The sequence below is a fragment of the Myodes glareolus genome, chromosome 2 (genome assembly GCF_982192425.1).
Source record: "Myodes glareolus chromosome 2, mMyoGla1.1, whole genome shotgun sequence".
Lineage (NCBI taxonomy): Eukaryota > Metazoa > Chordata > Mammalia > Rodentia > Cricetidae > Myodes > Myodes glareolus.
This window is the reverse complement of record NC_142027.1, coordinates 79112459-79125297: the sequence shown is the minus strand read 5'-3', so window position 1 is coordinate 79125297 and position 12839 is coordinate 79112459. Positions and strand designations below refer to the sequence as shown.

General features: G+C 44.5%; 1 protein-coding gene, 1 long non-coding RNA gene and 1 pseudogene across 5 annotated transcripts in view; 1 reads left to right on the top strand and 2 right to left on the bottom strand.

The window, feature by feature from the left end:
* Positions 1-12839, top strand: part of Map3k13 (mitogen-activated protein kinase kinase kinase 13) — a 161515-nt gene that overhangs the window by 110253 nt on the left and 38423 nt on the right. For all 4 annotated transcript variants that reach the window (XM_048453824.3, XM_048453825.3, XM_048453826.3 and 1 more), the window contains 3 exons: positions 353-906; positions 4362-4545; positions 9918-10109. In XM_048453824.3, the coding sequence (XP_048309781.3) occupies positions 438-906; positions 4362-4545; positions 9918-10109 (845 nt within the window). In that variant the 5' untranslated portion in view covers positions 353-437. The remainder of the gene's footprint in view (positions 1-352; positions 907-4361; positions 4546-9917; positions 10110-12839) is intronic.
* Positions 1200-1677, bottom strand: LOC125412913 (small ribosomal subunit protein eS12 pseudogene; annotated as a pseudogene).
* LOC148123013 (uncharacterized) lies at positions 10907-12633 on the bottom strand. The gene is made up of 2 exons (XR_015736771.1): positions 12473-12633; positions 10907-12011 (listed from the first exon to the last, which is right to left on the bottom strand). It is a non-coding gene; the product is annotated as an uncharacterized LOC148123013 (long non-coding RNA).

Sequence of the window (12839 nt, the reverse complement as noted above, 5' to 3'; positions counted from 1 at the left end):
TATGTATTTATTTTTACGTCTATGTGTGTTTGCCTGAGTGTATGTTTATGTGTGTTTGCCTGAGTGTATGTTTATGTGTGTTTGCCTGAATGTATGTGTGGTACACCATGTGCATGCAGGAGCCCACTGAAGTCAGAAGAAGTAAGCATTAACTAGATTCCCTGGAACTGGAGTTATGGACAGTTGTGAGCTGTCCTGTGAATGCTGGGAACCAAACCCAGGTCCTCTGAAAGAGCAGTAAGCGCGTCTGATCTCTCCAGCCCTGCTTCAGTGTCTTGGTTGTAAACAAACAGAAGTGGTGCAGTCTGAATACTAAGGGAAGAGTGGCCTCACATTCTCTTTCTTCCTCCAGGGTTTGGACTCCCCTCTTGCATCAGACATCTATCGCCATAATTCTCTGAGTGTCGTCTCAGGACCTGGGCTACCCTCATGGCACAATGGCCAACCCTCAGGAGCCCCTGAGCTGCTCCTACTCATCACACTTAACCTTGACTGAGAACAAAACCTCTAGTGAACACAATGAACTTGCAGCTATGGGACACCACCCTTCACCCAAGCTCCCCGAGGACCCCCAGGAGAAGGCTATGCAGCCCGAGCTGCTGGAGATCACGGGCAGCCCCATCTCTACAGCAGTGCTGACCAGTGTAAGTGAGGATTCCAGAGGCCAGTTCGAGAACAGCGTTCTTCAGCTAAGGGAGCAGGATGAATCAGAGATGACAGTGTCCCCAGGGAACAGCAGCACGGCGGATGGAGAGAACACTAATGGGACTGAAGACATCAAGATCCAGTTCAGCCGGTCAGGCAGCGGAGGCGGTGGGTTTCTCGAAGGACTGTTTGGGTGCCTCAGGCCCGTGTGGAACATCATCGGGAAGGCGTATTCCACGGATTACAAACTGCAGCAGCAAGGTAAGTTAGAGCACGCGTGTACTGGGAAGGGTCTTCTTGGACCACACTTCCTCCACCGCTCCCAGTAACTGGGTAATCCTTAAGGAGTGGACCAACAGTGAAGTCAGGTGACCACCCCATTTAAGTGTCCTGCAGCCTTTCCAAGTAGAATAAAGTCATACTTGGGGGTTCCTTTTTACTTGAAGCCAAAATAGACTGTCGTCAACCAGCCTAATGGTATATAGAGTACACATGTAGAAAGAAGCAATAGAGCTCCCATTTATTTGATCTCATTTAAGGTTTCTATTTTTTTTTTTGAGCCAAATTTTTTATTTATTCATTTCTTGCACTTGAAGTACTCTTCGATGATGTCCTTGGCCTGGGATTCTCTGCCGTAGTCCTTAACCACTGCACAGCTGCAACCAGCTACTTTCCGTGGCGTTCCCTCTCGATCAATTTTACAGGGGCCTACCCATTCCCCGAGTTTCTTGTTGTCGTCAACCTTAATTAGGTTGATTTGGTGCTCAGCACAAAGTGCCTCCACCAACTTGACATACATAGGCTCATCACAGTTGGATGCAAGCACACAGAGGTGGGCTTGGCGCTTGTCAAAGGCTTCGGCAGCTTCGCGGATGCTACATGCGAGGCCATCGTGGATGAGGGCGGTCTTCAGCACCTCTTGAAGAGCAGTGTTGATGTCCATTACACCTCCAGCCGCAATGCCTTCCTTGGCCATGGCTGAGGATTATGGGTGAGGCCGAATCTTGAACACACCCGTGGCTCCGCCTCCGCGCAACTCAGCAGTGGCAGGGGAAAAAAGCTAAGGTTTCTATTTTTACAGTCTTTGAAGACATCTAGTACTTTAACATAGCTGTATAGATATATAACATGAATAACTGACGCCATGAGGATGTTTAGGTATATTTTACTGATAATTTATAGGATCAAAACGTCTGATGGCTAAAGTCAGGTGCAGTAGCATGTACTGAATAGTCCAACTATTCAGAGGCTGAAGCAGGAGGATTACTTGAACTCAGGCCAATTCTACACAACATAATGAGACTGCCACCTATAAAAACAAAAACAACAAAAAAATTCAAATTTAAACAAGTCTGATGGTCACTAGACTGATTCAAACTAGCACCACGCTATCCCTTGAGATTACAGGACTGCCCTAGATTGTAATAAAAAAAAATCTTGTCTAGAGTAAGGGCACAGAAGCCTCACACTTTGAGGAGAGAGACTAACCACGTCTGAGAAGCTTATAATCTCTCATTTTAAAATACTGAGTCTTAAATTCTCATCATTGTGCAACATATGTTCCTACACTCGAGGTAAAGAAATATATATGCTGTGATGTTGTAAATAATTTACTGTCTGAAAGAGAATGACTCACACACCACCAAAATTTAAATAGCCTATCATCCTTATCTTAGGAATAATAATCATTAATATTTTAAGACTGTATCAGGCTGGACATGGTGATGCATGTTTAATCCTTGCATTTACAAGACCAGTGAAAGAGAATCATGAGTTCAAGACTAGCCTGGTCTACATAGTGAGTTCTAGATCAGCTTGAGTATGTAATGAGACACTATCTCAAAAACAATAGAAATAAATGTCTCTGCCTCACAACTTGAGGTCTACAGTTAGGGTGCAGAATCCACCCTGGGGGACCAGGACCTGGGCAACTGGTACCCACTTCTCCCTCCGCTGTACCTGCTTCTAAGGGTGTGTGTGTGTGTGTGTGTGTGTGTGTGTGTGTGTGTGTGTGTCTTGCGCGCGCAAGACAGCAGTTGGTGGCTCATGCTAGTAATTCCAGATTCTTGGGAGCCTGATGCAGGAAGATCTCAATTCAGTCTTCCTGGCCTATGATAGTGATTTCAAGATTAGCATAAGCAGCTTACTAAGACCCTATCTGGGAAAACACAAGGACCTGGGAATTCGGCTAAGTGCTAGAGTCCCCTATTGGCATGCTCAAGGTGTGGAGACCTCCAGCCCTTAAAAAATAGGTATATGCTTACTTCATATTGTGAAGGTTTTTCCATTTCTGAAATGTAACTCTTCAGCATCTTTTATTTGTTTTCTGATTTGAGACAGCGCTGGGAATTGAACCCTGTGCCCTGCATATGCCAGACAAAGGCTCTAGCACTGAGATATACCCCAGACCCCTTCAATGAGTACAATTTTAATGGCTGGATAATATATAATTATTAAATGTGCTAATGTTTTTAAGCAATTCCTTTGGCTTTAAACTTCTTTGTACTTTTAGTGATTATAAACTCCATTACAGTGAATGTGGTCTGTTTCCTAATTTTTTATTTTATTACATTTTTATTTGTTTGTTTTATATGAGTGTATGCGTGTGTACCTAGGGGATAGAGCAAGTGGAGGCCAGAAGGCAATATCAGAGAGGGGTGTGTGTGTGTGTGTCCTGCTAAGGTTCAAATCTAAAGCTCCACATACAATAGACTGTGCTCTAAAGGGCTGGGCTACACCCCAGCCCTTTGTTTATTTATTTGTAATTTTTGTTTTGTTTTTTGGGACAAGGTCTTGCTTTGCAGCCCTGGCTGTCCTTGAACTCACTATGTAGCCCAGGCTGGCATCTAACTCTCAACAGCCCTTCTGCCTCAGCCACCAGAGTGCTGGATTAATGGATATGTATCACCATGCCTAGCCTTAATTTGTTTTAGAAGCACTTCTTTTTCTCTGCCTCTCAGAGAACCAACTAAAATCTGTTTCCATAATAAGACACATTTGGTTCTTGGAGCCTCTGCTTGTCCTTCTCAGACTAAGTTGTCTCCTAACTTGGAGATCTGTATAGAAATGCATCACTGAACTTTAGAGTCTTAGACAAATTCTTATCCATGCCTGTCTAAAGAAGCCCTTTAATTGTCTGACTTTTATTGTTCTACAAGTTTGCATTTAACTTAGCTTCCAGTTGATCATGTGACTTTCAGAAAAGCTCATTTTGGAAGTAATTAAGACCTAGGTACAGTCTGTCAGGGTTATAGTATACCCTACTGAGGGCTCATGCTCAGTAAAAGGTAAACACTGAGAAGTGTTTGCACAGCCAAGTTGTTGGGAGGATACCTTTGACAATGTATTCAGAGAGGATTCATTGAGCATCTATCCACACAAGACATTCAGAGGAATGAAAAGACACCCGCAGTGGGGTAAGGATAGAGTGTGGAGACAGAAGAAGATGACTGGATAGGAGGCTTAACCTGGGGAGAAGAGGGTGCGGAGAGTCCGGGTTCCTAGAGGAATCTCTAAGAGCTCAGACCTACTTGAATTGAAGCAGTTAAAGATGCGTATTTATCAACACAGAAGAACCAAGGCTCAAAGGAAGGTCACATCTTTTGGTGGGAATTAGAGGAGAGGGTCACTTCAAACGGGGTAAAGTTGGAACTTTCAGAATGGCCCATCGAATGGTCTCTGCAAGTTCTGAGCTTGTTTCCCGTTCCCACGCCTAGATACCTGGGAAGTGCCGTTCGAGGAGATCTCAGAGCTGCAGTGGCTGGGCAGCGGGGCCCAGGGAGCTGTCTTCCTGGGAAAATTCCGGGCAGAGGAGGTGGCCATCAAGAAAGTAAGAGAACAAAATGAGACGGACATCAAGCACCTGAGGAAGCTGAAGCACCCCAACATCATCGCCTTCAAGTAGGTCAACAGCGGCTTTGTCGGGCTGTCTGCACGGGTGTTTGTTGTCGGTGGGCGTTGTCTGGGGCTGGTTTTAGACGGCTTTTGTTTTGATTTTTAGAGAAATAGAGTTATTTTCTTCCTCCATTGTATACACGTAAGTTCCTGCTTTGGAAGATATTTCAAAAGCCCTTGGATCAGCTTAGCGCAGTGCTAGGGACTGGTAGGGTGCTGAAGTTTCTCAAACCTGAGTTGTGCCTCCAGGAGCTCACCTTGCTGGGGAATGAACTGTTTATACAGTATGCACAGGGCAGGGAGGGATTAGGGAAGTCCTGTCACACGCCCTAGAGCAGCCTTCTGGATAGAATGGCAAAGGTCACTCCACGGTAATCCAAAACAACATCCTGCAACTCAGTTAAGGCAGTTATGGCGTCGGAAGTGGCATAGCCGGTCCCTGTATGACATATATTTATGAGTTGCCATTAACATCCTTCTTAAATAGTAATGTATGAAGACATGCACCTCTATACAGCAGCCTCGGGCTTTGCTTCATACCTTTCCTGTGCAAACATGACTCTCTAAGTCCAATCATAGAGTATATTCATTTCACAAAGCAGTTGTGTTTAATATGTGTGTGAAACCAGGGTTTCTTAAACTCCTCTGTTCACAGCCCTTTTTTGTCCATATAAGCCAAGCATTTACTAAAATCGAATCATAGAAAAATTCATTTGAACAGTTCTCCAGTTTACGTAATATGGCTTTACCATCTATTAACCACTAAGGAACTTCCCAGGCTAACCAGATGAATATGTTGGTCCGTTTCTACATAAGGAGTCAATGCTTGGCTGAATAATGTTGCAGGGTGTAGTATATCTCCAGTGTTTTTCAGAGTTACCTGATACTTTGATTTCCTAGCTGTCCATGCTGAGAACACCACTGACACAAATCCATAGTACAAAATGGCAGAAGTGTGTTCAGGGCTGTTCCCAAAATCATTGGAGATCTTTCCATAATCCCAAAATAAAACTAACTTAATCCAACCGGGCAGTGGTGGTGCACGCCTTTAATCCCAGCACTCGGGAGACAGAGGCAGGTGGATCTCTGTGAGTTCGAGACCAGCCTGGTCTACAAGAGCCTGCCAGAGCAGGCTCCAAAGCCACAGAGAAACCCTGTCTTGAGAGAAAAAAAAAAAAACCTAACTTAATCCACTGTACATTTGATTTTGGATTAATTTTACTCATCAGACATTCAGAAACCTGTTACCATTCCCAGATGTGTCTAACCCCTACATTTAGGTATGCATCCCCACATGGGGTTACAGTCCACAGTTTAAGAAGAGACCAGTCGAAGGTAAACTTGTGGGAATCACTGGAGCTGGAAGGCGACTGTGCTCACCACTGTACCACCAAAGTGCTGAGCTCAGCTGTGGTTACCGCTGCCTGAGCCCCTCCCTTAGCTGTCTTTATGCCATCTGTCCCATTCGCCTGGACAAGTGGAAGGAACTGACTTTTAAAAGGGAAGAATGAGGAACAGGAATTGTGGCCCAAGTGGGACAAAAGCTGGGCAATGACTATTGGCCTGTTTGACTGTGTTTTAGATTCCTGGGAGAGAGTTTGGTATAACCAAGGAGGTTTCAGTAAACATGGAGGACTTAGAACTTCCTCCTCAACCTAGGGGCCACTTCCCCAGCTGCCCCGAGGGCTCTTCCTCTGAGAAACTACTATCATGAGGAAAGATGCCATGTGACCGATCAGTCTTAATTGGACTCATATCCCCAAAGAAAGCAACAGTTAATTCTTGGATAGTTTTGTGAGATGTGGTTTTGATTCCTTCATGAGAACCCTTACGGCAGGGACAGGAGGTGGGAAGAGGTGGCACCAGCTGGAGTGCAGAGGACAGCCACTGTCATAATTCTGTCATCAGCTGCCCTAATAAAATTACTACCATGGCTGACAGTAATTTTTCCGGAGCCAATAAGTTTCAAGTTAACGGGAGTATAATTTCTGGCAGACAGACAAATGGAGACCACCTTGTCTCTTTCGTTTCCTTCACGGAAACGCTTGTGCCTTCTACACGCTGGCCTTTCCTTAATGGGAGAATGTGCCGAGAGCTTTGAAACTCGGATCCCTGAGACCGACTGTGGCGTGCCTTTGGGCTTTCTGGAATACAGTGGGCTATGTGTCACTGCTCAGCGAGCGTCCCAAGAGTGCGCCTGGGTAGCAGGAGGTAGAAGCTATCCTGAGAGGAGACAGTGAGTTGCTGTCTTTTTCTTCCTGCCATTTTCTCCGTCTTGCCCCTCCAACCCATACCTACACCACATCTTCAGGTATTATTGGATTTGAGAAGCTGTTCTGGGGCCCATTCCCTAAACTGAACACACTGGAATAATCTCTCCCTCTGCGTAGCTAACAGTAGTGAGCCTGACACTCTAGGGACATTGTACGGTGTCACGTCTGTAACTGTTGTGCTATTTGTTACTTTGGTCAGTGAATCACATTCAAGAGTATCCGGAAGGCATGGTTGGATTTTAGCACATTTTTCATGTTTGTGGATTCCTTTGAAATTAGTAAGAGCCACACACAAAAGGAAGGTATAGGAATACAACAGTCATTTTTCCTTCTTATCTTCTTAAGAAAACCCAACCTGACTGTTTCTAATAAAAGTCAATCCCAGGCAAAGAGATGGTAGCTATTAGAAGTGGTGCTAAAGCGGTTATCTCTGGCTGCCGGGAGCCTCGTCACAGCGGAGGGCTTCTAGTTCGTCACAGTGAGAAGAGCAGTTCACAAGATGTCTGTTAGACCATAGGACAGCTGAGTGGATGCTGGGTCCACCAGGCATGTTCATCCTTGTGTTCTTACATGTGTTAATTCCTCCCCATGTAGTTTCTATGTCATGAGGTGTTATCTGTTTGTAGTAACTGTTCACTGAACCTTCCAAAAAAAACCTTTTTTTTAAAAAAACATTTCCATTAAAAATCAAGAATTCTAGGCATCCCAGAAAATGATAAAAGAGTAATTGAAGCATCTTTGCGGCATTTAATAAGGAAAAAACCTATTGTTCTCCATCATACACAGATCCTAGCCTATGATGCACAGCCATGGATGTGAACATGGATGTGGGTCCAGCATCATCTGTAGGCAGGAGAACGGGAAAGGGTGCATTGGGTGATGAAGGACTGGATGCAGGAGATGGCTGCTGGAATTGTGAACAAGGAGATGGAGCTGATCGTTCTTCTAGTCCTAGCTCCATCATGGTGAAAGTGAAATGTGTGACACCATTGCATTCTGGGACAACAAGTGCTTTTTTCTGGGACTTGTTTCGGCTAGATGTTCATGGGTACATAAAAATACACTCAGAAGTGAATTTAGGATTCAGTGTGGTGTAACATGAGGGACCTGTTCATTGGGGTTTCTGTCCTGCCCAGTTCCCACAGCTGTTTGGTCCCAGAGAAAATCACACAGAAGTCTACATTAGGTTATAAACTGATTGGCGCATTAACTCAGGCTTCTTATTAGCTCTTATAACTCATATTAACCCATTATTCTTATCTATGTTAGCCATGTGGCTCAGTACCTTATTCAGTGGGGCAAGTCACATCCTGCTTCTTCCATGATCTGGGAAGGCCTGGGGAAAGAGCTTCCTTTTTCCCAGAATACTCCAGTTCTCATTTCCCCGCCTCTACTTCCTGTCTTGTTGTCCTGCCTATACTTCCTTCCTGGCTTTGGGCCAATCAGTGTTTATTTAAAAAATGATTGACAGAATACAGACAATTCTCCTGTACCAGTATGGAGTCCACAGCTCCAGAATATCTTTTCTAACTGTATGATGCTGGGTTTGATGACCTGCCTCAGGGCAGGTCAAGTGAAGACCAATGCACAGCCTGGTGCCAGCCATGTCAATGCCTTGGGGTGCATCCCAAGTCCCTCCACCACTTCCCACAGCCTGAGAGACAGGGTGTGCATGATGGAAGCCTGCTGAAGATTGTCTGTCTCATCCCTAGTGCTCTCATAAATTCTCTGGAGAGTATGAGGCAGTTGTCTACAGAACTATGAAGTAAAGTTCATATTACTCCCAGTTTAATGAATTAACAGTGCTAACATCGGAATCCCCAATATGATTGTTTATACAGACATTTAAATCATACTCTAATATGATGAGAGCAACGGCCTGGCCTTTGAAGCTAGACAAGCCTTGGGTCTGGGCACTGTCACTGATTGTGTGGGTTAGTTATGGTAAAATAAGTCACTTTCACCCCAAGTCTTCCCTATAGACACGGAAGAGGTGCAGTCTATCCCCTGAGGATTTCAGGCAGATGAAAGAAAACACAGAAATGTCCTTGAAAAAACAATAGCTTTTTCCCTCTTAGCATGCTCCTCCTCCCATTTCTCCTCCAGTGGAGTCGTGAGGCCTATGAACATTGATGTGACATTAAACACATCGAGACCTGGCTGGGAACCTCCCGGCCTGCTAGAAAAGAGATCTTTGACTCTTTTGGGCTTGACTAATCAGGAAAAGTTTGATGGAAAGTACAGGGATTAATAGTACTATCTCCTACATAGAAGGAGAATATGATATTATGCTGTCTTTATTCTAAATGTTTTTCACAGAACTACATGGAAAATAAAAATTTGACTCATTTGCTTACTTTTTCCTTCTCTCTGTCTTTTCTTTCTTTTTGTCCTCAGTCTAATTATTTTCAATTTGAATAATTGAAAAGTTAACAAACAATAATAAAAAATATAAAAACTTAGTTTTAATCCTTTCACATTACATATAAAATCTGTTTATATTTAAGAGGAAAATATTTTAACGATCAAAATCAACAGAGCTCCCAGCCTATCCAAGCCTCAGAAAAGACTGCTTTGTCCCAGAGTGGAATGGTGTCACACGAGACCACCAGATTAGCACAGCCTGTTGCTATCTAGACTTAAGAATAAAACAGAAACTGCCATGTGCATTCTCGGAAAATTGGTGACCAGAATATGCTGTACTTATTTCAGAATCAAAACTATTATATTATCTATATGAATTTTGATCATTTGGGTAAGGCATGAGCCCATATTAAACACTCTGGAGATACAGATGTGTGTAGTAGCTATTAGCCTGTATTCATGTCAAGATACAGATGTGTGTATGTGTATCTGTTTTCATGTTGAGATACAGATGTGTGTATGTGTCTATTAGCCTGTTTTCATGTCAAGATACAGATGTGTGTATGTGTCCAATAGCCTGTTTTCATGTTGAGATACAGATGTGTGTATGTATATATTAGTCTGTATTCATGTGAGATGCAGATGTGTGTATGTATATATTAGTCTGTATTCATGTGAGATACAGATGTGTGTATGTGTCCATTAGCCTGTATTCATGTCCTTACTATATTTTCTTCAAAGGGGAGTTTGCACCCAGGCCCCGTGCTACTGCATCATCATGGAGTACTGTGCCCATGGACAACTTTACGAAGTCTTGCGAGCTGGCAGGAAGATCACGCCTCGTTTGCTCGTGGATTGGTCCACGGGAATTGCTAGTGGGATGAATTATCTCCATCTCCATAAAATCATACACCGTGACCTCAAGTCACCAAAGTGAGTTCTAGAGCCCATTGTCGGCTGTTCTGTTACTTGAAAATGAGTTCCTATCAAACAAAGCTGAGGCTCTCAGACTTGTAACTTGATTTTAGCCAGTGGGTAGCTTCTCATCACCTATCTGTATGGGGGATATGGACAGGTATGTAACTCAAGCCTTCCCTTCTGTGGCTTTTGGATTGTGCAACTGTGCAGCAAACTTCATTACTATCTGAAGCAGCCTCAAAAAGTTTTATCTTTCATCACCTCAAAAACTTAATGCCAGCCTCCCCCCATGTGAAAGTTTGGTTTGTTGTTTTCCTAGGTTTAAAAAAAAATTAACTCCCTTTCAGAAGTGTTTAAAACACAACAGAATGAAAATGGCTGAATGAGACACGGAGGCAGGTTGGAAATACAGCTCAGCAGTGAAGCGCTTGTTCCCAGGCCCCAGGGCGGGGCAGGAGAGGGAGAGGCATGTTCACAGATGCGTGCGGAAGGTTCTCAACAGTTATCTGAGATGTGGTGCACAGCCAGCTCTCTGAGACAGAGGCCAGAGAGTCAGGAGACTAAAGCCAGTCTCCTCTCCAGAGCTGGGCTACGTGAGCCACCATCTCAAAACGAAAGTCAGCAGCGACAGAAATGCAGTCCCACCCTGCGCTCACGGTGTGCAGCAGCTCTGCCCTTCATTCCGTCTTCTTGGATGCTGGCAAAAGCCACGAGCTAGACACAGTGGTATTGGTTTTCTTATTGTACATAAGGGAAACTGGTATGTCCCGCGCTACCGTCTCGCCAGCAAGAACCATGCGGTACACATAGGATTCTTCTGCAGTAAAGCTTTAATGCCCCTTGGGAGAGCGGGCATCAGCCAACATGGCGGAGACCCAGATAAGATGGAACCCATCCCTTATATAGGAAACAGACCCTGCTTTGGACGTGTCATTCTTGGATAGGTCCATTGTTCCCAGTCCCAGGTGATGCCTCGGGAGTAGGCGGGGACTCAGTGGGAAATTACCGAGCACATGTGCGTTCACCTGGCGGTGAAGCCGGATGTCAGCGCCATCTTGATAATGGAGAATGTGGCTGCGGCCTTCTACATCTCCCCCTAATTTTACTTCTTTGCAGAAAGGCAACTCCCTAGGAAGGTAAAGATAGAGGTCGCACTTCCCAAAATGAAAACATAAAAATGGGCTTACACGGAATCTGTCCCTAGGCTCATGACACCTGGAACCTATCCGGCCTGCCCTTTGCCAATTTTCTGGGAAAGGGAATATACGGCAGGAAACCCTTAAGCAAAGCGACTTATCTCTCAGAGAGGGCCATTCTCTGTGCGATGCTCTTCAGCTCGACAACCTTTAGGGCTAGCTAAGCCAAGCATTTCACCCTGTGCAATGGACCATAGTCCTAGGGGTGCAGGAGCTGGTTGGCTTAAACCTTACTGCTTTAACATAAATAACTACACATCAGTAGAGGCCCCTGTTTTAGGGCAGCCAACGCTTGTGCAATAACCATTTTGTCCCTACGATTTTGGGATTTGAGTCAGCAGACCATCCAGAGGAGAAACATTAATCCATAGCATAGGACTGTTTCAAAACATTTCCACCCCCACCCATTCTTTGAAGTAGGGGAATGAGGGATATGGCCCAGGACTGGAGTCCTACGGCCAGGCTTATAAATCATCTCTAGGATGGTATGAGGGGCCCCAGAGTCATATTGGTTGTAAAAAGTCGAGGAAACACCACCATCCTATGGCTGACTGGTAACAGCTTCGGGAAAGCTGAGAGTGTCCTCCATCGGTACTCTGTCATCCATCCTCAAAATGGCAGGAGGAACAGCAGCCAGGTCCTCAGGCGAATCCGTGTGTTGTGGATCACTCTTCACTGTTCGGGTCAATCGCTCTGGCAGCCAGAATGGGCTTTCTTGATCCTGTGGGAAGACACAAACAGCTCCCCTGGATCTCAATAAGATGGGATCCGGGCCTTTCCATTCATTAGAAAGCACATCTTTCCACTTAACCAAATCTTTGGGCCGCTGTGGATCCGAACAATGTCGTGTTGCAGCATTTTGGCCATTATCATCCAGATTTAAAAAATTTATGGTGAACAGAGCCATGGCGATGGCCATTCTTGGCATCGGGGGCAGTTCCTTTATTATTCCCCCCCTTTTTGTTTAAATAGATATTTATCCAATTTTTAATTTAAATAACCATGGCATTTTGTAACCTATCTTGAAGATACCCATAGTGTTTAGCAGAAATAACTGACAGGATAAGGGAAACTGATAGCAAGCAATAACTGACAAAATAAGGGGAAATCTAGCAGCATAGCAATGGCATAGCAACAACAACATTGCAATGTACAACAACAACATAGCAATAACTGACAGACCAAGGGCAGGAGCTGGACCATCCCTCAGGAACCTGCCAGCTCCGCAGCAATCAGGCCAGACAGCTCCATAGCAGAGGCTTTGTCCTCAGGCCTCTGGACAGATGAATCCATAGCATGAATGTCAGTAGATGTATGTCAGCATTTCTAGAAAAAAAAACATAAACAAATTCTCCTCCCAAATTAACATTTAAGAGTATTAAAAATCTCAGTGTAAAAATTCTGCACAGTCAGTATTGGAAGTAGGCTGGTCTTGAATTTAGAGATCTACAGGTCTCTGTTTGTTGATATTAGATTTCAGCCAAGCGGAACAGAAGCCATTCCAGCCTCAGAGCCCCTCACAGTTTTAGGCACATTGCAAGCCTTCTGA